Source organism: Hyperolius riggenbachi, chromosome 4 (assembly GCF_040937935.1).
Source record: "Hyperolius riggenbachi isolate aHypRig1 chromosome 4, aHypRig1.pri, whole genome shotgun sequence".
NCBI classification, from domain to species: Eukaryota; Metazoa; Chordata; class Amphibia; order Anura; family Hyperoliidae; genus Hyperolius; species Hyperolius riggenbachi.
The window spans coordinates 329579895-329601339 of NC_090649.1; the positions used below are offsets into that span (position 1 = coordinate 329579895).

Genomic DNA, 21445 nt, shown 5'->3' on the forward strand with positions numbered 1-21445 from the left:
TCCATATCATCCTGTCGTCTCTCCAATACAGTCTGGTCAGATACAATTCTAGAGAGTCTCTTATGTTGGCCCTTAGGTATTGCCTTTTTAACATGAGGGGGATGAAAGCTATTATAGTGTAGTACTGAATTGCAATCAGTACTTTTCACATATAGGTCAGAGGAGAGGCTATCACCTCTTCTCTCGATCAGTGTGTCTAGAAAGGAAACACTATCAACGTCTACATGACTAGTAAGTCTAATCTCTCTGCAGCTCAGGGACAACTCAAGCAGAAAAGTATCAAAGGTCGAACGTGGCCCCGCCCACACGCAAAAGATGTCATCAATATAACGGAGCCAACATCTGGCGTGCAACTGAAACAAACGATTAGAATAAATGAAAGCTTCCTCATAGAGGCCCATATAGAGGTTAGCATAGGACGGGGCCACATTCGACCCCATCGCTGTGCCCCTCAGCTGCAGAGAGAACTCACCCATAAACGAAAAATAATTGCAACGCAAAATGATGTTCAGTAGGTCAACCAAAAATAGTCGTTGGTCATTGGAGACGTCAGATCTAGTCATGAGGAACCAATCTACGGCCTCCACACCCCCATCATGTGGGATGGAGGTGTAGAGGCTCTCTACGTCAAGGGTCACAAGTAGGAGATCATCTCCCACCACATTCAGTTCCCTAATCTTCCTCAGAAACATATCGGTATCCTTAACATAAGAGTCTAGGGTGACCACCATTGGCTGCAAAATCCTGTCCAAGAATTGGGCAATAGGCACAAATACAGAACCCGTGCCGGCCACAATGGGTCTCCCCGGTGGCCGGCATGGGTTCTTATGTATCTTAGGCAATGTGTAGAATTTGGGTGTAGTTGGATTTTCTGCAATCAAAAATTTAGCTAGATTTTCATCAATGATACCCCTAGATTTAGCTTTCTCAACTATGCTTTTAATTTTTCTCTGTACAGAGATAAGGGGGTCCTCTTCAATTTTACAGTAAATCTCAGGTTGCATAAGCTGACTCCTAATCTCCTCTTCATAATAAGAACTATCTAGCACTACCACGGCTCCGCCCTTATCGGCGGGCCGTATGGTCAGTTCAGTTCTTTGTTTCAAGTGGTTGAGTGCCTCACGTTCTTCCCTTGTGAGATTAAACGAAATTCTCCTCTTCCGTTGGTCCTGTTCCAGAGTGTTGATGTCCTCCATAACTTTACCACAGAAACTATCAATAACCATATTTCCTGAGGGAGTAAAATAGCTCTTATTTCTAAGGCCTATTTCTTTTAATGTAAACTGAAACTCATCCCTTTCCAACATCTGACCATTAAACTGTGGAGACACCCCAAAAAAATATTTCAACTTAATAGTCCTGAAAAATCTAAAAAGTTCCTGATCTAATTCAAAAAAGTTGGGCGTGTTGGTGGGACTGAAATTCAAACCATAATTCAAAACCCTTTCTTCTGTTGGTGTCAACATGTGTCCAGAGATGTTAACAACCAGCTGGGGTAGATCCATCAATTCCTCTTGCGTAGTTCCATCTGACTCTTCGCAGGGTCCCTTTGTGCGCTTTGCCCTGGCTCTACCGCCACCCCTCCGATTGCTCCTCTTCCTACAGGTGAACTCTCCCGAGAGGATAAAAAAATCGGAGGCTGAGGATCCTTGATTGCCTCCCCGAGGACGAGGTATACCTCCTTTGGGTTTATTTGGCTTATTAGGCTTGTTAAATCTCCTCACAGTGGTAGCAGGGACCATTCTTTGCCATGAATAGACGTAACCCTCTTTGTAGTCAAGTGTATCACGCTGGAACTTAGAGCGTTTGGTTTCCTCAATGGACTTAGTATTCTCGAGCGGCAATATTCAGCCAAAGTTCTGGCGTGCATATCAAGCTCAACCCAAGCTGGAGTTTGTTAAAAAGAAATGGGTTGAGCTTGATATGCACGCCAGAACTTTGGCTGAATATTGCCGCTCGAGAATTATTCCAAGATCTATACGTTCTCAGATATCGCCTATGATGTTTCTTGGTGATCAGGAATTTTGTTCCACATTTGAGAAGATATGGAATAAGGCGGCCTTTGATACAATAATCCTCAATATAGAGAGGATCCATCAAGAACTGCCAGTATTGGAGAAAAAGAGTCTGGCTATTATTACCCAATTAACCGCTACCTTAACAGCAGAAGAGATGCAGTCATTTATTGACCAACTTTCGAAGAAAATTGTGACCCATACTAAGTCCATTGAGGAAACCAAACGCTCTAAGTTCCAGCGTGATACACTTGACTACAAAGAGGGTTACGTCTATTCATGGCAAAGAATGGTCCCTGCTACCACTGTGAGGAGATTTAACAAGCCTAATAAGCCAAATAAACCCAAAGGAGGTATACCTCGTCCTCGGGGAGGCAATCAAGGATCCTCAGTCTCCGATTTTTTATCCTCTCGGGAGAGTTCACCTGTAGGAAGAGGAGCAGTCGGAGGGGTGGCGGTAGAGCCAGGGCAAAGCGCACAAAGGGACCCTGCGAAGAGTCAGATGGAACTACGCAAGAGGAATTGATGGATCTACCCCAGCTGGTTGTTAACATCTCTGGACACATGTTGACACCAACAGAAGAAAGGGTTTTGAATTATGGTTTGAATTTCAGTCCCACCAACACGCCCAACTTTTTTGAATTAGATCAGGAACTTTTTAGATTTTTCAGGACTATTAAGTTGAAATATTTTTTTGGGGTGTCTCCACAGTTTAATGGTCAGATGTTGGAAAGGGATGAGTTTCAGTTTACATTAAAAGAAATAGGCCTTAGAAATAAGAGCTATTTTACTCCCTCAGGAAATATGGTTATTGATAGTTTCTGTGGTAAAGTTATGGAGGACATCAACACTCTGGAACAGGACCAACGGAAGAGGAGAATTTCGTTTAATCTCTCAAGGGAAGAACGTGAGGCACTCAACCACTTGAAACAAAGAACTGAACTGACCATACGGCCCGCCGATAAGGGCGGAGCCGTGGTAGTGCTAGATAGTTCTTATTATGAAGAGGAGATTAGGAGTCAGCTTATGCAACCTGAGATTTACTGTAAAATTGAAGAGGACCCCCTTATCTCTGTACAGAGAAAAATTAAAAGCATAGTTGAGAAAGCTAAATCTAGGGGTATCATTGATGAAAATCTAGCTAAATTTTTGATTGCAGAAAATCCAACTACACCCAAATTCTACACATTGCCTAAGATACATAAGAACCCATGCCAGCCACCGGGGAGACCCATTGTGGCCGGCACGGGTTCTGTATTTGTGCCTATTGCCCAATTCTTGGACAGGATTTTGCAGCCAATGGTGGTCACCCTAGACTCTTATGTTAAGGATACCGATATGTTTCTGAGGAAGATTAGGGAACTGAATGTGGTGGGAGATGATCTCCTACTTGTGACCCTTGACGTAGAGAGCCTCTACACCTCCATCCCACATGATGGGGGTGTGGAGGCCGTAGATTGGTTCCTCATGACTAGATCTGACGTCTCCAATGACCAACGACTATTTTTGGTTGACCTACTGAACATCATTTTGCGTTGCAATTATTTTTCGTTTATGGGTGAGTTCTTTCTGCAGCTGAGGGGCACAGCGATGGGGTCGAATGTGGCCCCGTCCTATGCTAACCTCTATATGGGCCTCTATGAGGAAGCTTTCATTTATTCTAATCGTTTGTTTCAGTTGCACGCCAGATGTTGGCTCCGTTATATTGATGACATCTTTTGCGTGTGGGCGGGGCCACGTTCGACCTTTGATACTTTTCTGCTTGAGTTGTCCCTGAGCTGCAGAGAGATTAGACTTACTAGTCATGTAGACGTTGATAGTGTTTCCTTTCTAGACACACTGATCGAGAGAAGAGGTGATAGCCTCTCCTCTGACCTATATGTGAAAAGTACTGATTGCAATTCAGTACTACACTATAATAGCTTTCATCCCCCTCATGTTAAAAAGGCAATACCTAAGGGCCAACATAAGAGACTCTCCAGAATTGTATCTGACCAGACTGTATTGGAGAGACGACAGGATGATATGGACTTGAAATTTCGACAAAGAGGGTATCCGCGACAGGTGTTAAGACAGGAGACCCGTTCAACTAAAAGGTTACATAACCAGTTTCGCCTTCCATTTGTATCAACCTATAATACCTGTAGTCAGGAGATAGGTAAGATCATCAGACGCCATTGGCATATGCTTTCTGAAGCCTTCCCACGCATTCCAGAATTCAGGTACCCCCCCTTGTTATCGTTTAAGAGAGCTCCGACTATTAGAGATAAGGTGTTCTATCACGACCAAAAGGACTCGAACTCTGACAAAAAAGTGGGGACTTACCCTTGCCTGGGGTGTCACCTCTGTGGACATATAATCAAGGGCCCAGAATTTGGGCACCCCTCTAAGGGGACTAGATTCAAGATTAGAGATCTGTACACGTGTGAATCTAGCTTTGTAGTTTACATGTTGAAATGCCCTTGTGGGTTAGCCTATATAGGGATGACTACCCAAAAGGTTCGTGATAGGATTTGTTCCCACAAAAGTGCTATCAGAAATGGAGATACCAAACAAGCAGTTTCTGCACATTTCACTGAGCTACACCATAGTGTGTCTCAGTTGAAGGTGCAAGTCATTGATGGGGTGCCAGCGGGGTGGAGGGGCAGACATAGTAGGACTAAAGAACTACTGAGGAGGGAGGCGAGTTGGATTAAGAGATTGGGGGTTTTGGGACAAGGGGGATTGAATAGGGAATATGAGTTGGGTTTCTGTATCTAATCACCTTCTTTGGTTTGTTCACTCCGCATGCTCTTACTTATGTGTAATTTTTTGCTCTTTTTATGCAGAACTTCTTCTCCACTGGATGGTTGGAACTTGAGGGAGGAGGTGTGTGCTAACTATGATCGCTGCAGTACTGGTAGGAGATATTGGATACAGTTGTTTTTATTTACATGTTTTTATTTACATGTTGCTATGCAACAGTTTTTGTGCCGCCCCCTGTATGAGTGATGGCGGCGTGTGGCCGCCTCACTCATGTTTATAGTTGTTGGCTTCGCATGCCCGGCCCACTGGGGAGTGCTGTGCGGAGTCTTGGCTGCAAGCCGCGCGTTCGCTATGTATGCGACGTGTGATGCTTTTATGAGCGGAGCCTGTCTATGGATATGTTGCTTGGCAACATTATGCGTGCCGCCCCCTGTGTAAGGGACGGTGACGCATGGCCGCTCTGTTACGTAGCAGCTGACTGCGCGCGGCCCGCCCGGTGGGGAGGACTTTGGGAAGCTCCAGCAACATGCCACACGTCAGCCCTGTACGCGACGTGTGACGCATGTACGCCTATGGGAGGGGCCTGAACTGTTGACATCTGCTTTTGGTCCTATTGGTCTCCTCCTACTGCTGCAGTGAATATTGAGTAGGGAGGTGTGTTTATGCTGCAGTTTCGCCGCTCCACCTCCCAATACATGTGATGTTGCTGATTTGCATTTTGGACCATCAGTTCTCTCTCAGGTCCGCCAGGACACCGGTGGAGACGATTGGCTGCACGTATTTTGAATTGATTGGTTGCTAGGTGGGTGTTATACTATATAAGTGTGATGTATGATGTTTTAACCTGTGGATACTTCGGCTTGAAGAAGGGCTGAGTCTTGAAACAGCGGGCTGTCGCTGTATAGCCACATGCTTTTAATCTTTCAATAAAAGAGCTTATTTTTGGAAGTGCCAGCCTCCATCTACCTTTTTGTTCTATGCATTTTAGAAGTAAGCTGTAGATATGCATTCAATTATTCATTCGGCACTATCTACAAAAGCAATATAAGTTGTGTTTTAAATAAATAAAATCAAAGTATTATCATTCAGGTTAAAGAAGAAAACATTGTTGTTCTGAAAACAGAAAATGCCATTCTCCACCTAAAACTGGCAGAGGTAATTACCAATGGCTGCAATGTCTTGTCTATATGTCATCTGAAATGATGGGTCATTTTTATCTAACACTTGTACAATTCAAGCGTCTAAAGGCCCATACACACGCTAGATGAAAGTCATCTGAGGCTGCTGATAATCTGCCAATAATCCGGTGCATGTACAGCAGCCGGTCAGCAATCCACCAGGTGGATAAACTCAGCCAAGCAATGACTGCCTTGTTCATCTTGCTTGCCCCACCCACCACATTATGTCATATCTGCGCCCCTCAATCAGCTCTCTGCCCCCTGCATTGCAACAGAGCACATTGTTAGCCTGCAGGCTAACTACGCATCTGTACAGCCTTGACACAGCAATGTCGTCCGAGCGATTAGGTACCGATTCGTGTGTATGGGCCTTAAACCAATCTTGATTGACCTATTTTATCACACACTGTTGTATGAGAGCTTACCTACACAATCTGTTCAAAGTATTCAAAAGCTGAGTGAAATTGGTTAATCAGGATTGGATATGTGTAAAACCTTAAGTTGTACTGTGTTGATCTAATGACAATGTCCATTTTGTACCAACAAGATTATACTTATTTGGGGCAAAAATGTGTGAAGATAGAAAATCAGCATTAACATCAGCTGTTCTTACTATTCAGTGCTCTCCTTTTGTTGAATTAAATTCATACTGAGCTTAATCAGATCTCCCACGTATCGTCGGAAGTCATTTTTGCTAAGATACGGCTTAGACATCCGTGATGGCTTTCTAAAAAAAAAAAAGAATTACAGTCTAAGGGTTAAACGGCCCCTTTTAAAAACTGACCTCGAACTACAATAGGAACATAAGACAATGACTAAGATAGGGATAAGAGTGTGAGTTCCAGTGAATGACTTGACTGAATACACTATATAAAGCACTGCAGTAGATGTCAGCATTATATGAAAACACAATAATAATAGTAGTAAATTGTAATCAATCAAACATATTTCAGCAGTAGCTTACTGGCAGATTCCAGCAAAATGATCAAACAGGTCTGAAATTGTTCAGAAAAATCAGTGCATGTATGCTTAATTCTCAGATTAACATCTTTTTACAGTATAGTACAGAACTGCCTTTCAACAACACAACAGTAATAATATTTCTTATCCCTTAAAGCCCCAATTAACCCTTTTAGATTCTTCATTGTTGGTAACGATGAATAGGATGCTATGCCATTCATATCACTATCTTGATCTGATGCAGATGTTTCAGAAAAAATGGAACTGTAGGCAACACTTGTTTGAATATACAAATATAACTTAAATAACTTAATAACATAATATGAACATAAATAAACACACCTTGACACCCCAGGCTGGAGGTTAAAGGCCGTGGCCATCTTTATTGGATAATTTTTGTTAACTAGTTGAGGTCCAAATAAAATCAATAAAAGATAACTTTATTCAATGAACATAAAAAACACTCATTATATGATCCACCATTACGGTTCGAACCAACTGAAACTTAAATAACTCCGGAAGGACCCCAACTGCAATCTTCATCCACGCCTTCAACGTGATGTTTCACCAATAAAGATTTGACCACGACGAAGTCTATTTTATCTTCAGGGAGTGGCGGGAGGGGAGCTCGCCCAGACCGCTCAGGAACAAAGGCAGCTAACCTGCCTACGGACCCGTCTTAACCACTTCCCGACCGCCTAACGCACAGAGGCGGCCGGGAAGTGGACGCCGCAAGGACCGCCGTATAGACAAATGGCGGCGGTCCTTGTAGGGGCATGGGCGGAGCGATCGCGTCATCTGTGACGCGATCCTCTGCCTCCGCCTGGCGCCGCTCACCCGCCGCAACATCCCGCCGGCCATACGGAAGCGCCGGGATGTTAACCCGACGATCGCCGCATACAAAGTGTATAATACACTTTGTAATGTTTACAAAGTGTATTATACAGGCTGCCTCCTGCCCTGGTGGTCCCAATGTCCGAGGGACCACCAGGGCAGGCTGCAGCCACCCTAGTCTGCACCAAGCACACTGATTTCCCCCCCCCCCTGCCCCAGATCGCCCACAGCACCCATCAGACCCCCCCCTGCCCACCCCCCAGACCCCTGTTTGCACCCAATCACCCCCCTAATCACCCATCAATCACTCCCTGTCACTATCTGTCAACGCTATTTTTTTTTATCCCCCCCCCCCTGCCCCCCGCTCCCTCCTGATCACCCCCCCACCCCTCAGATTTTCCCCAGACCCCCCCCCCCCCATGTACTGTATGCATCTATCTCCCCTGATCACCTGTCAATCACCTGTCCATCACCTGTCAATCACCCGTCAATCAACCGTCATTCACCCCCTGTCACTGCCACCCATCAATCAGCCCCTAACCTGCCCCTTGCGGGCAATCTGATCACCCCCCCACACCAATAGATCGCCCGCAGATCCGACATCAGATCACCTCCCAAATCCATTGTTTACATCTATTCTCTCCTCTAAACACCCACTAATTACCCATCAATCACCCCCTATCACCACCTGTCACTTTTACCTATCAGATCAGACCCTAATCTGCCCCTTGCGGGCACCCAATCACCCGCCCACACGCTCAGATTGCCCTCTGACCCCCCCTTATCAATTCACCAGTGCATTAATTACATCTGTTCTTCCCTGTAATAACCCACTGATCACCTGTCAATCACCTGCCAATCACCCATCAATCACCCCCTGTCACCCCCTGTCACTGCCACCCATCAATCAGCCCCTAACCTGCCCCTTGCGGGCAATCTGATCACCCACCCACACCATTAGATCGCCCGCAAACCCGCCTTTAGATTACCTCCCAAATGTATTGTTTACATCTGTTATCTTCTCTAAACACCCACTAATTACCCATCAATCACCCATCAATCACCCCCTATCACCAACCGTCACTGTTACCTATCAGATCAGACCCTAATCTGCCCCTTGCGGGCACCCAATCACCCGCCCACACGCTCAGATTGCCCTCAGACCCCCCCCCCTTATAAATTCGCCAGTGCATTAATTACATCTGGCCTTCCCTGTAATAACCCACTGATCACCTGTCAATCACCTGCCAATCACCTATCACCCATCAATCACCCCCTGTCACTGCCACCCAACAATCAGCCCCTAACCTGCCCCTTGCGGGCAAACTGATCACCCACCCACACCAATAGATCGCCCGCAGATCCGACATCAGATCATCACCCAAGCGCAGTGTTTCCATCTATTCTCTCCTCTAAACACCCACTAATTACCCATCAATCACCCATCAATCACCCCCTATCACCACCTGTCACTGTTACCCATCAGATCAGACCCTAATCTGCCCCTTGCGGACACCCAATCGCCCACCTACACGCTCAGATTGCCCTCAGACCCCCCCTTATCAATTCGCCAGTGCAATATTTACATCTGTTCTCCCCTGTAATAACCCACTGATTACCTGTCAATCACCTATCAATCACCCATCAATCACCCCCTGTCACTGCCGCCCATCAATCACCCGCTGTCACTGCCACCCATCAATCAGCCCCTAACCGGCCCCTTGCAGGCAATCTGATCACCCACCCACACCAATAGATCGCCCGCAGATCCGACGTCCGATCACCTCCCAAGTGCAGTGTTTACATCTGTTCTCTACCCTAAACACCTACTAATTACCCATCAATCACCCCCTGTCACTGCTACCTATCAGATTAGACCCCTATCTGCCCCTAGGGCACTCAATCACCCGCCCACACCCTCAGAATGCCCTCAGACCCCAGCCCTGATCACCTCGCCAGTGCATTGCTTGCATCTTCCCCCCTCTAATCACACCTTGAGACACCCATCAATCACCTCCTGTCACCCCCTAGCACACCTACCCATCAGATCAGGCCCCAATTTGCCCCGTGTGGGCTCCTGATCACTCGGCCAAACCCTCAGATCCCCCTCAGACCCCCTTCCGATCACCTCCCCAGTGCATTGATTGCATCTATTTTCCCCTCTAACCACCCCCTGAGACACCCATCAATCACCTCCTGTCACCCCCCTAGCACTCCTATCCATCAGATCAGGCCCAATACAACCTGTCATCTAAAAGGCCACCCTGCTTATGACCGGTTCCACAAAATTCGCCCCCTCATAGACCACCTGTCATCAAAATTTGCAGATGCTTATACCCCTGAACAGTCATTTTGAGACATTTGGTTTCAAGACTACTCACGGTTTTGGGCCTGTAAAATGCCAGGGCGGTATAGGAACCCCACAAGTGACCCCATTTTAGAAAAAAAGACACCCCAAGGTATTCTGTTAGGTGTATGACGAGTTCATAGAAGATTTAATTTTTTTGTCAAAAGTTAGCGGAAATTGATTTTTATTGGGTTTTTTTCACAAAGTGTCATTTTTCACTAACTTGTGACAAAAAATAAAATCTTCTATGAACTCGCCATACACCTAACGGAATACCTTGGGGTATCTTCTTTCTAAAATGGGGTCACTTGTGGGGTTCCTATACTGCCCTTGCATTTTAGGGGCCCTAAACCGCGAGGAGTAGTCTAGAAAACAAATGCCTCAAAATGACCTGTGAATAGGACGTTGGGCCCCTTAGCGCACCTAGGCTGCAAAAAAGTGTCACACATGTGGTACCGCCGTACTCAGGAAAAGTAGTATAATGTGTTTTGGGGTGTATTTTTACACATACCCATGCTGGGTGGGAGAAATGTCTATGTAAATGGACAATTGTGTGTAAAAAAATCAAACAATTGTCATTTACAGAGATATTTCTCCCACTTAGCATGGGTATGTGTAAAAATACACCCCAAAACGCATTATACTACTTCTCCTGAGTACGGCGGTACCACATGTGTGGAACTTTTTTTTACACCCTAAGTACGCTAAGGGGCCCAAAGTCCAATGAGTACCTTTAGGATTTCGCAGGTCATTTTGCGACATTTGGTTTCAAGACTACTCCTCACGGTTTAGGGCCCCTAAAATGCCAGGGCAGTATAGGAACCCCACAAATGACCCCATTCTAGAAAGAAGACACCCAAAGGTATTCCGTACGGAGTATGGTGAGTTCATAGAAGATTTAATTTTTTGTCACAAGTTAGCGGAAAATGACACTTTGTGAAAAAAAACAATTAAAATCAATTTCCGCTAACTTGTGACAAAAAAATAAAAACTTCTATGAACTCACCATACTCCTAACGGAATACCTTGGGGTGTCTTCTTTCTAAAATGGGGTCATTAGTGGGGTTCCTATACTGCCCTGGCATTTTAGGGGCCCTAAACCGTGAGGAGTAGTCTTGAAACAAAAATGACCTGTGAAATCCTAAAGGTACTCATTGGACTTTGGGCCCCTTAGTGCAGTTAGGGTGCAAAAAAGTGCCACACATGTGGTATCGCCGTACTCGGGAGAAGTAGTATAATGTGTTTTGGGGTGTATTTTTACACATACCCATGCTGGGTGGGAGAAATACTTCTGTAAATGACAATCTTTTGATTTTTTTACACACAATTGTCCATTTACAGAGGTATTTCTCCCCCCCAGCATAGGTATGTGTAAAAATACACCCCAAAACACATTGTACTACTTCTCCCGAGTATGGCGATACCACATGTGTGGCACTTTTTTGCACCCTAACTGCGCTAAAGGGCCCAAAGTCCAATGAGTACCTTTAGGATTTCACAGGTCATTTTGAGAAATTTCGTTTCAAGACTACTCCTCACGGTTTAGGGCCCCTAAAATGCCAGGGCAGTATAGGAACCCCACAAATGACCCCATTTTAGAAAGAAGACACCCCAAGGTATTCCGTTAGTAGTATGGCGAGTTCATAGAAGATTTTATTTTTTGTCACAAGTTAGCGGAAATTGATTTTAATTGTGTTTTTTCACAAAGTGTCATTTTCCGCTAACTTTTGACAAAAAATAAAATCTTCTATGAACTCACCATACTCCTAACGGAATACCTTGGGGTGTCTTCTTTCTAAAATGGGGTCATTTGTGGGGTTCCTATACTGCCCTGGCATTTTAGGGGCCCTAAACCGTGAGGAGTAGTCTTGAAACGAAATTTCTCAAAATGACCTGTGAAATCCTAAAGGTACTCATTGGACTTTGGGCCCTTTAGCGCAGTTAGGGTGCAAAAAAGTGCCACACATGTGGTATCGCCGTACTCAGGAGAAGTAGTATAATGTGTTTTGTGGTGTATTTTTACACATACCCATGCTGAGTGGGAGAAAGATCTCTGTAAATGGACAATTGTGTGTAAAAAAAATTAACAAATTGTCATTTACAGAGATATTTCTCCCACCCAACATGGGTATGTGTAAAAATACACCCCAAAACACATTATACTACTTCTCCTGAGTACGGCAATACCACATGTGTGGCACTTTTTTGCAGCCTAACTGCGCTAAGGGGTCCAAAGTCCAATGAGCACCTTTAGGCTTTACAGGGGTGCTTACAATTTAGCACCCCCCAAAATGTCAGGACAGTAAACACACCCCACAAATGACCCCATTTTGGAAAGTAGACCCTTCAAGGTATTCAGAGAGGGGCATGGTGAGTCCGTGGCAGATTTCATTTTTTTTTTTGTCGCAAGTTAGAAGAAATGGAAACTTTTTTTTTTTTTTTTTCTCACAAAGTGTCATTTTCCGCTTACTTGTGACAAAAAATAATATCTTCTATGAACTCACTATGCCTCTCAGTGAATACTTTGGGATGTCTTCTTTCCAAAATGGGGTAATTTGGGGGGTATTTATACTATCCTGGAATTCTAGCCCCTCATGAAACATGACAGGGGGTCAGAAAAGTCATAGATGCTTGAAAATGAGAAAATTCACTTTTTGCACCATAGTTTGTAAACGCTATAACTTTTACCCAAACCAATAAATATACACTGAATGGGGTTTTTTTTATCAAAAACATGTTTGTCCACATTTTTCGCGCTGCATGTATACAGAAATTTTACTTTATTTGAAAAATGTCAGCACAGAAAGTTAAAAAAATCATTTTTTTGCCAAAATTCATGTCTTTTTTGATGAATATAATAAAAAGTAAAAATCGCAGGAGCAATCAAATAGCACCAAAAGAAAGCTTTATTAGTGACAAGAAAAGGAGCCAAAATTCATTTAGGTGGTAGGTTGTATGAGCGAGCAATAAACCGTGAAAGCTGCAGTGGTCTAAATGGAAAAAAAGTGGCCGGTCCTTAAGGGGTAGAAAGCCCTAGGTCCTCAAGTGGTTAAATATGCTCAACTTAGCTGCCATTGGTTGTTGCAACAATGTATAACCCCAGCAACACCTGGCAGATTTCTACACACACCTGTAGCGACCAATCAGTGCCCGGGTCAGAACACCACCTCTATGCAGAACCCATCAGCCAATCAGAGTCCCTGCTACCTCACAGAGGGAAAAACGGAAACCCCCCTATACTTATACCTCATGTTGCCACAATTCCATGTAGGGCCTATTATTATTCATAACGGCCCTTTTCAATCCTTTGAAAGCATCAGTACTGTGCACAAAATATAGAGCTACCAGCAGAGTTGGAGTTTGTTTCTCTGCAGAGTCATCACTGGTTACCCCCACATGTTCCCTCTGTTATTACTTGTGGAGCACAGGAAGGAAGTGGGCGGGTGCATTCTGTCTTCTCAGGAAAAGACTGGCTGGCGTCCCCTCCCATCTTCTACCATCTTTGGGTGATGATGGAATAGGAGGAACAGTTTAGCCAAGTCACAACTCATAGACTGCCGTTCAGTACAGCTAAGCAGTATTTTTCATTTGTGGCAGAAACAGAATTTGTTTATCACCTATGTAAATTGTTCCTTTAGGTGTTTTACATTCTGTATTTTTTCTGTGTTTTTTTGTGTTATTTGTCTTTATTTTTGGTATATGGACTTTGATTTTATGCTTCCTTTTATAACATATAGCCCATTCTATCTGATTTTTGTTTTTTTAGTGTCTGAATCAAACATTAGTTTGCAGTTTAGGGGACACAGAGATGTATGACCATAATGGGCCACACAACAATGAACACAGATCTATTGATGCTGCGATCGGCAAGCTCAGTCTGGCAGTACAGGTAGGTATTACGGTGGACCTGCATTACCACTATGTTCTTCCAATCCAAGACACTGCTGTGATTGCCAGCTAGGTAGTAATATTTCTAGAATATGTTTAGCCTCTTGCCCAGACTAGAACTCCCTATTTAATCTAGGTATTATTGTTTTCTGAATTGAAAGTTAAGGTTACGTTCATAGGGGGCATTACATTGCAATGTAATGGAGGCAATTTAACACACTGCAATTGTAAGTTTATGCAATGTCCAGAGTGCATCCGGTGCGACTGTATCCCATCGTGGAGCTTGCCGCCCGTTACCACATAATGCATGCATTAACAATGGCAGCAAAGCATAATAGTATAACTCTGGTATATTTTAAGGTACTTACGACCCCTAACTATAATATGAGCAGAACAGCAGCTCTTTCCTTGATTGCTGTCAAAATCATACGGTATCTTTTCGTGAGCTATGTTCCCTTATGTAAAGGACTTGATAGGCCACTTTGGTTGAGAGTTGGACAGGAGGAATTCTGGTGCTATGCTGCACTAGAAGGCTTTAAAAACCACTTAAGGACCGCCTAACGCCGATAGGCGGCGGCGGGTTTAAGTGGTTATTACATGGAAACAGCCGCCTTTCCATGTCAGTTCACGGAGGGTGTCTCCGTGAACAGTGTGCGAGCTGCTGATCGCAGCTCGCACGCCTAATGTAAACACGTGGGGAAGAAATCCAAGGCAGATTGGCGATCCCCGTCCTCTGATTGGCTGGGGATCACCGGCATATGATAGGCTGAAGCCTATCCTATCCGGCGCAGGATGGATATCCATCCTGCGCTGCTCTGATAAAGGAGGAGAGGGAGGTAAGGAGAGGGAGCGCGGAAAACGCTGCGGAGGGGGGCTTTGAGAAGCCCGTCCCCCCCCCCCCCGCTTATCACAACTAGCCGGCGGCGATCAGACGCCCCCGGCAGGACATCCCCCTAGTGGGGAAAAAAGGGGGGAAGTCTGGTCACCCTGGCTGCCACATGATCTGTGCTGTGGGCTGAATAGCCACACGCAGCACAGATCACAAGAAACACCCCTGGTCCTGCTGATATTGTTTCTGCCTCTGGATAATGCTCTATCTGATGTTATACCAGCATCTTTTTTTTTTTTTGTAAGCGTTTGTCATCTTCTTATCATATTCTGGGGAGCAACCTCATTACATCTGCATACCAATCCTCCTCTGATTTCATGTCTGTCTAGATATACCAGGTACCTGGTTAAGTTATGGAGAGCCTGTATTTTGGAAAGAGAAATGCTTTTTGCATCCATTAGGCCAGTGTTCCCCTATCCAGTCCTCAAGGCCCACAACAATGCATGTTTTGTGGAAATCCACAGAGGTTGTTACTCAGCTCTGCTAAGGCACTAATTGCCCCACCTGTGAATATGTACAGTTTCCTGCAAAGCATGTACTGTTGGGAAGCACTGCATTAGGCACAGCAGAGAGTATATACAATAAAACCCTTGCTATCCAGCAAGCAAACAGCACTCTCAAGCAACCCGGATTCCCTGGATGACTCTGTCTCCTCCCCAGCCATGCAGAGTAGCAAGCAGCTCCTCTGTAAGTTTTTGGTCAAGTGACACCATGCCTCCCAACCATCCTGAATTCACAGAGACTGCCCCAGGTTGGGATTCATGGTGGCGGCACCTTCAGTGGCTCTCTGAAGTAGCCCTGCTGACTGCTCTGCTTAGCCCGAGAAGGGTCTCTCTCACGCAACTAGCAACAACAGTTATCCAGTATCAGGCAGTCCCCACCTCAACCGGATACAAGGGGTTTTACTGTAGTGAGAATAAAGGCATTTGCAGAGCCAGTAACTTGTTAGACTACTAAGTAATATTCATATATTGATATACTGTACATCCCAGAGAGTGTAATAAGGCTAGATATTTACAAGGTTTACACAACTGAAAAAAATGAGAATGCTTTTGCTTGTAATACAGTCCTTATCATTTAAATTGTTTGTTTTGTACAGGACCTGAAACACAATTTACAGAGTCTGAGAGTTTTTATTACTGAAGAATGGAAACAATATCAAAACCAACTTAAAGATCACATTCAGTCACTTCTGAATCATCTGCAAGAACTGCAGTATAGCAGCCAATGTTTGGAAGGTAAGGGGCATTGCAACAATTATATTTCATTGGGATCTACCAATCAGAAGACAATACATTTACCATAGTCACAGAATAGCACTGTACATTATAAATGTATATGCTTGATCCCAGATTCAGCCAAATAGCTGTATTGTCAGCAAAGATTTGAGCCATAACAATTTCCATAATTTTCTATGGCAGAGCCCCACACAAGGTGACTAAGCCATCCTGGCTATACCAGCCTGCATGGGTGACAAGGTGTTAAAGAGGCTTGGGAGAGCCCACACTGTCCCTCTCCTTAAAAGGTGTACACAGAACTTGGGATGCCATATATATTAAAGGGTACCACAGCAAAATGCCCTTTTACAGAGCTTTAAAAACATTTTTTTTCTTTTTTTTTTTTCTTCTAACTTTTCTATTTTTCTCTGAAATATTCCAAGGATTCAATGGATCAATTGTCCCCTCTCTAGACACTCAGACCCTGCGTAGATTAGCAGGCTGTTGATAAAGTTACTATCAAGCATAGATCATAGGCATCCACTGCCACTAAAGCCAGACCTGATTCAGAATAGATGGAAGTTCAGTTTCTTTGGAACATATAAATAAGTCCACATCTGAGAGGGTGATGAATTGAAAACCACCTTCTGCACTTGCTTGGCTCTCACCCCCACCCTAGAGCTTTCTCTTTCAGGAAATTACGTTAAGTTGAAACTATGACGTTGGAAATAGCAAACAGTTAGCTAGAAAAGCAGCTGTGGATTAGTGGTACTGGCACAATGGAGGCTTGGCATGTGCAGTAGTGAAAACCTCACCATCACCTTATTGGAGAACAGCCTTGTATGGCGACAGTGGTGGCCATTTTTGTGAAAATTTCAGGGGCAACAAATCTCACTTTTTATTGAATATTAATTTTGCTCATCCCTGCAGTAAGGCAACAGGTACCTACCGTAAGTCAACAGGTGCTCAAAGCACCGGGTGTAGCCATGACTAGGGGTGCCGCTTTACTGCTCAGCCACTGTGTTCTTCCACCTGGGACCTTTTCTCATAGTTTGGGCAACAATCGGGAAAATAGCAGCAGGCAGTGCAGGGGACTGTACTACTTCCTGCACTAGATGTAGCACCCCTCCCCCTTCCTGTCCTGTCGGCAATGTGTCTCCTCGCTCCCTACACACAGCCTGCAGTGAGTGCGTGTGCAGAGCAGCAGGGTGAGTAGAGAGAATGATTGCTGTGCTGCAGCTGGGATATTAGCAGGGAGAGGTAGTAGGATGTGTTTAGTGCTTCAGAAGTTAACGGTCATTAGTACCCATGTGCACTGGCTGCTGTAATAGCAGAGTGCCCTGGAATATTGTTTATTTACACTAATCAGAGTAATTAATCAACAACGCAGGGCAGTCCGCTGTTGCAGTAGTCAGCGATACAGGTGCTGACAGCCGACTTCTGTAGTGTGCAGAGAAGCAAGCTCCAGGCAATTTAGATTAGCTTGATTGCAGGTAATATTATCTCTTTTCCCAGCTGCCCCTCCCACCCTGTTGTTTTCCCCATGACCCTTTCCTCTTTTCAGATTTTAGTGGCTTCTTTTAACAGCAGGTCCCTGCCAAACTGCATTGGTGATGTCTGCAGTCCTGATTAGATGTCTTCCTGCCATTTCTCCTCTCCCACCAGGCTCTCTGTCTTATGCCTCTACCTCTTTATCCCCTTTCCTCCTATACACCTCTCTCTTTTGTATGTCCCCCTTTTCTGACTGTCCTCACAGAAGCTCACAATCTAATCGTAACTATAGTCGTAGTGTCCTAACATATTATTATTGTGTATTTATGTAGCACTGACATCTTCTGCGGCACTGTATAGAGTACAGAGTTTCATAACGGTTGATGATTCCTTTCCCCCCCAAATCCCCCAAAATTGGAAGCGACACGCTCGGCGCCCCAACCCATCAACCCTCCCATCAAAACAATTGGTTGTTTTTTTGTTTTTTTTTTATTTTTTGGGGGGGAGGGGGGTCTGTAAATAATCAGCACCGGGTGTCAAATTCTCTAGGTATGCCACTGCATCCCTGTTCCTCGTCTGTAACAAACATTGACAAAGTTTCATTGTTTATTGAAAATCATTAGCGGATGATTAGCTGTACTGTGATGTATTGTATATATCCATCTAAAGTTAATAACAATTTTTTTTAGGTATGAATGAGAAAATATTGACGCTAGAACAATCTTTGAGTGAAGTCCATGAAAAGTATAGGACTGAAAAACTAAGGCGGAAGATATTACACAATAATTTAATAGTATGTTCTATTTCTATTTTATTTTTACTTTGCTGATAAATGTTACAAATATTTTATTGAAGCAAGTTTGTTTTGTTGGTATTAGTAACAGGATCAAAGTAAGGGGTTACTCATAACCCACTTGGGCTACTGAATACAACCCCGGTTCTGGCCATGCTCTTACAAGAAAAAATTAGCAGTGGTACTAGAATGACTAAAGATCAGCCCTCTCAGGGATTGCATTCATAGTGAGAGGAAAATAGAGGAGCACATAGAGTAAGTAGGTGAATAAACCTTCTACTGCTCCAGCAAGTGCTGCAAAAAGGTAAAGTGGGGCAGTAAAAAAATGCATTTTAAGAAATGCTAGAAGTCTTTTACATAAACTTGATGAACTTGAGTTTCTGATAAGAGAAAAAGTCACAGTGTGTTTAGAAAATAAAATAAGTAGTAGGGTTCTGTGTGTTTGTTAAAACCTTTTCATCTTTGGCCATGAAGGAAGACATGGCTTAGGACCGGGCTGCGCAGTCGAGGAGTCATTGCAATATTTGGGTACGTGGAATTGGCATCGGGTAAAATTCACCAACTCCAAGTCCTAATAAATGTAAACGGTAATAAAGGGAAAATATGATAAATATGCTAAAATGTTCTATTTCTCAGATAACAGTCATCATGAATAACTTGTGAATAACGTGTGACATGGCTGTCCCCTCCATTGGCCTAGAAGTGATAGGATGTCATAGGCTGAAGCCTATGACAGCTGATCACAGTGAGAGGCTGGTGGGAGGAGGGAGGGAGTGGACACTGCAGGGGAAATAAAAAAAAATACAGTGTTTTGATAAAAAAAAACACACATAAATATTTATTTAAAAAACAAAACAAAAAACCTGGGGTGCAATCAGACCCCACCAACAGAAAATTCCTTTCTGACTTTTTCCCTTTGCTATCAGTCTTAGGTGGCAGGCAGAGGTCAGTGCAGGCGGCAGACAAAGAGTAGTCAAAATCCAGTCAAAGGTCGGTGCAGGCAGCCGGCAGAGAGCAGGCAAAATCCAGGCAAAGGACGGTGCAGGCGGAAGACAGAGAGTAGTCAAAATCCAGGCTAAAATCGGTAACAGTAAAGCAGATCAGCAGAAGCTGATAACATCCTGTGCTTTCAAATGAGCTTATCTGCCATCTCTGCCATGGCAGTCATGTGACACGGGGGAGATCAAATTACAACTTGTGATTAGACACAAATTAGCGGGAATTAGACAGGCTAAACTCTCTACATACATACAGGGTGCATTTCTCTATGTTTACCTCTGTCCTGTGCCAGAGATTGGGGTCCAGAGGGGGGATTAGTCACAGATGAGGGGGGATAAGACAGGCTAAACTCTCTAAATACATGCAGGCTGCATTTCTCTGATCTTCTGTCCTGTGCAAGTGATCGGGTCCAGAAGGTTGGATGAGGCTCATATCTCTCCAACCATATGGGGTACAGTTCTCTTTTTTCCTTCTGTCCAGTGCTAGAGTTCAGCTCCACTTTAAACTTTGGCACCGCCCCCGATGACTTCATGCCGCTCGCGTACTCCCATACCGCCGCTTGCCCAAGCTCAGCTCAGGATTACCACCAGGGAGGTTAAAGATCAGGCAGGGACCTCAGTTGTGGAGGATTGAGCTGTAAGTAAGATTTTTAAATGTATGCTTTGTTTAAGCCTCTCCGGCAATCACTGGTTTCCCTTCAGATAGTATATCCTAATCTCCACCATGCTTTCCACAGTTCCAACTTGAACGAGAAACTGAACACATCTACCTGACTTTGGTTGCCCCGAGGACTTATTCGTGTAAAATATAGGATCTGAGGCCAGGAAATCAATAGTACTAGAAAAGTACCAAATCAAAAGTACCAGAAAGTCAAATGAAGGCAAAGTCTAAAAACAAAGCCAGATGACTGTCAGTTCAGGGGTCATACAGGGTAAATCCAACAGCCAAACAGATAATCCAAGGGTCAGACAAAGATGTTGTGAAGTAATGCAGTGGTCAATACAGACAGCAATACAAGCATTGATCAAGCAAGGGTCATAACAAGTGACCGTCTAGAACAAACCCAGCAGTATAGCACTAGTGAACTATCAACTTTCATGGGCGAGAGCACACCGACGGGCAGAGCTTTATTAGGGCTGGAACCAATGGGACAACAGGTCTCAGCAACCCTTAGTCTGCAAAAGTAAAAGCGTGACCCATTGGTCACTCTACCTAACCAGTACCCTCTGGCTGCTAACGACAGCGCCGGAGGGAATAGCATAAGCATGTAGCCGGGTATGCCCCTGCAAGAGAGCTGGAGACTCGAGAAAGATAATACAAAATTATGCAGAATTATTAACACTAAGCAGGATAGTGACATACTGCATTACAGCAGGATCTCAACAGCATTGCCATATGGACAAACATATGGCAAATGAAGCTTGATGTGGATAAATAGTAAGGTCAAGCAATGTGGTCGCGCCAATGGTAGAGCATCATATAAAAGGAATGGCCTATAGCTGGGAACATAAGACCTGGATACCGGTTAAAACAAGTTAAGCAACCAAATTCAATGCCAAGCAGCAGGATATAGAGCAAACACAACTCTGGGATGCTTAAAACAAGAAATAAAATCATGAGACGCTAGTATACCAGAGGGTTGGAAGGTCGCGCTTACCAAGAAAAGTTTACAAATGTGGCCTTATTTAGCTTGGACAGAAGATGACTTAGATGTGTGACCTGATTAACATGTATTAATACATCAGAAGGCAATACAAAATCTTGGTAGATGAGCTTTTCATCTGTAAGCATATACAAAGGTCTATTAAGATATGAACTGCGTATGTGGTTAAAATATGAAATATTTTACCACAGAACGTAGTTAATGCCAAATTCTATATCTGTATTTAAAGAGGACTTTAACCTCCTCAGCCATAATCCCGAGTCAGGCTCGGGATGGAAATCTGCAGCTCATAGTGGTAATCCCGTGCCTGAATGAGTTATATGCAGGAGCTGCTGCAGATATCTCTGTGGTATGTTTATTTTTCTTCTTGATTTTTGGGTCTAAAAGCTTGTGAAAAAATTTCACGGTTTTCAGACCCTAAAGGTT

At 44.1% G+C, this 21445-nt stretch overlaps 1 protein-coding gene across 5 annotated transcripts in view; it reads left to right on the forward strand.

Annotated features, from left to right (window-relative positions):
- The window catches only part of KIF25 (kinesin family member 25), a 207949-nt gene that overhangs the window by 45454 nt on the left and 141050 nt on the right, over positions 1–21445 (forward strand). For 4 of the 5 annotated variants that reach the window (XM_068231811.1, XM_068231807.1, XM_068231810.1 and 1 more), the window contains exons 3-6: positions 5850–5915; positions 13846–13968; positions 15956–16094; positions 18254–18357. In XM_068231811.1, the coding sequence (XP_068087912.1) occupies positions 5850–5915; positions 13846–13968; positions 15956–16094; positions 18254–18357 (432 nt within the window). The remainder of the gene's footprint in view (positions 1–5849; positions 5916–13845; positions 13969–15955; positions 16095–18253; positions 18358–21445) is intronic. The other variant, XM_068231808.1, reaches the window with a different exon arrangement.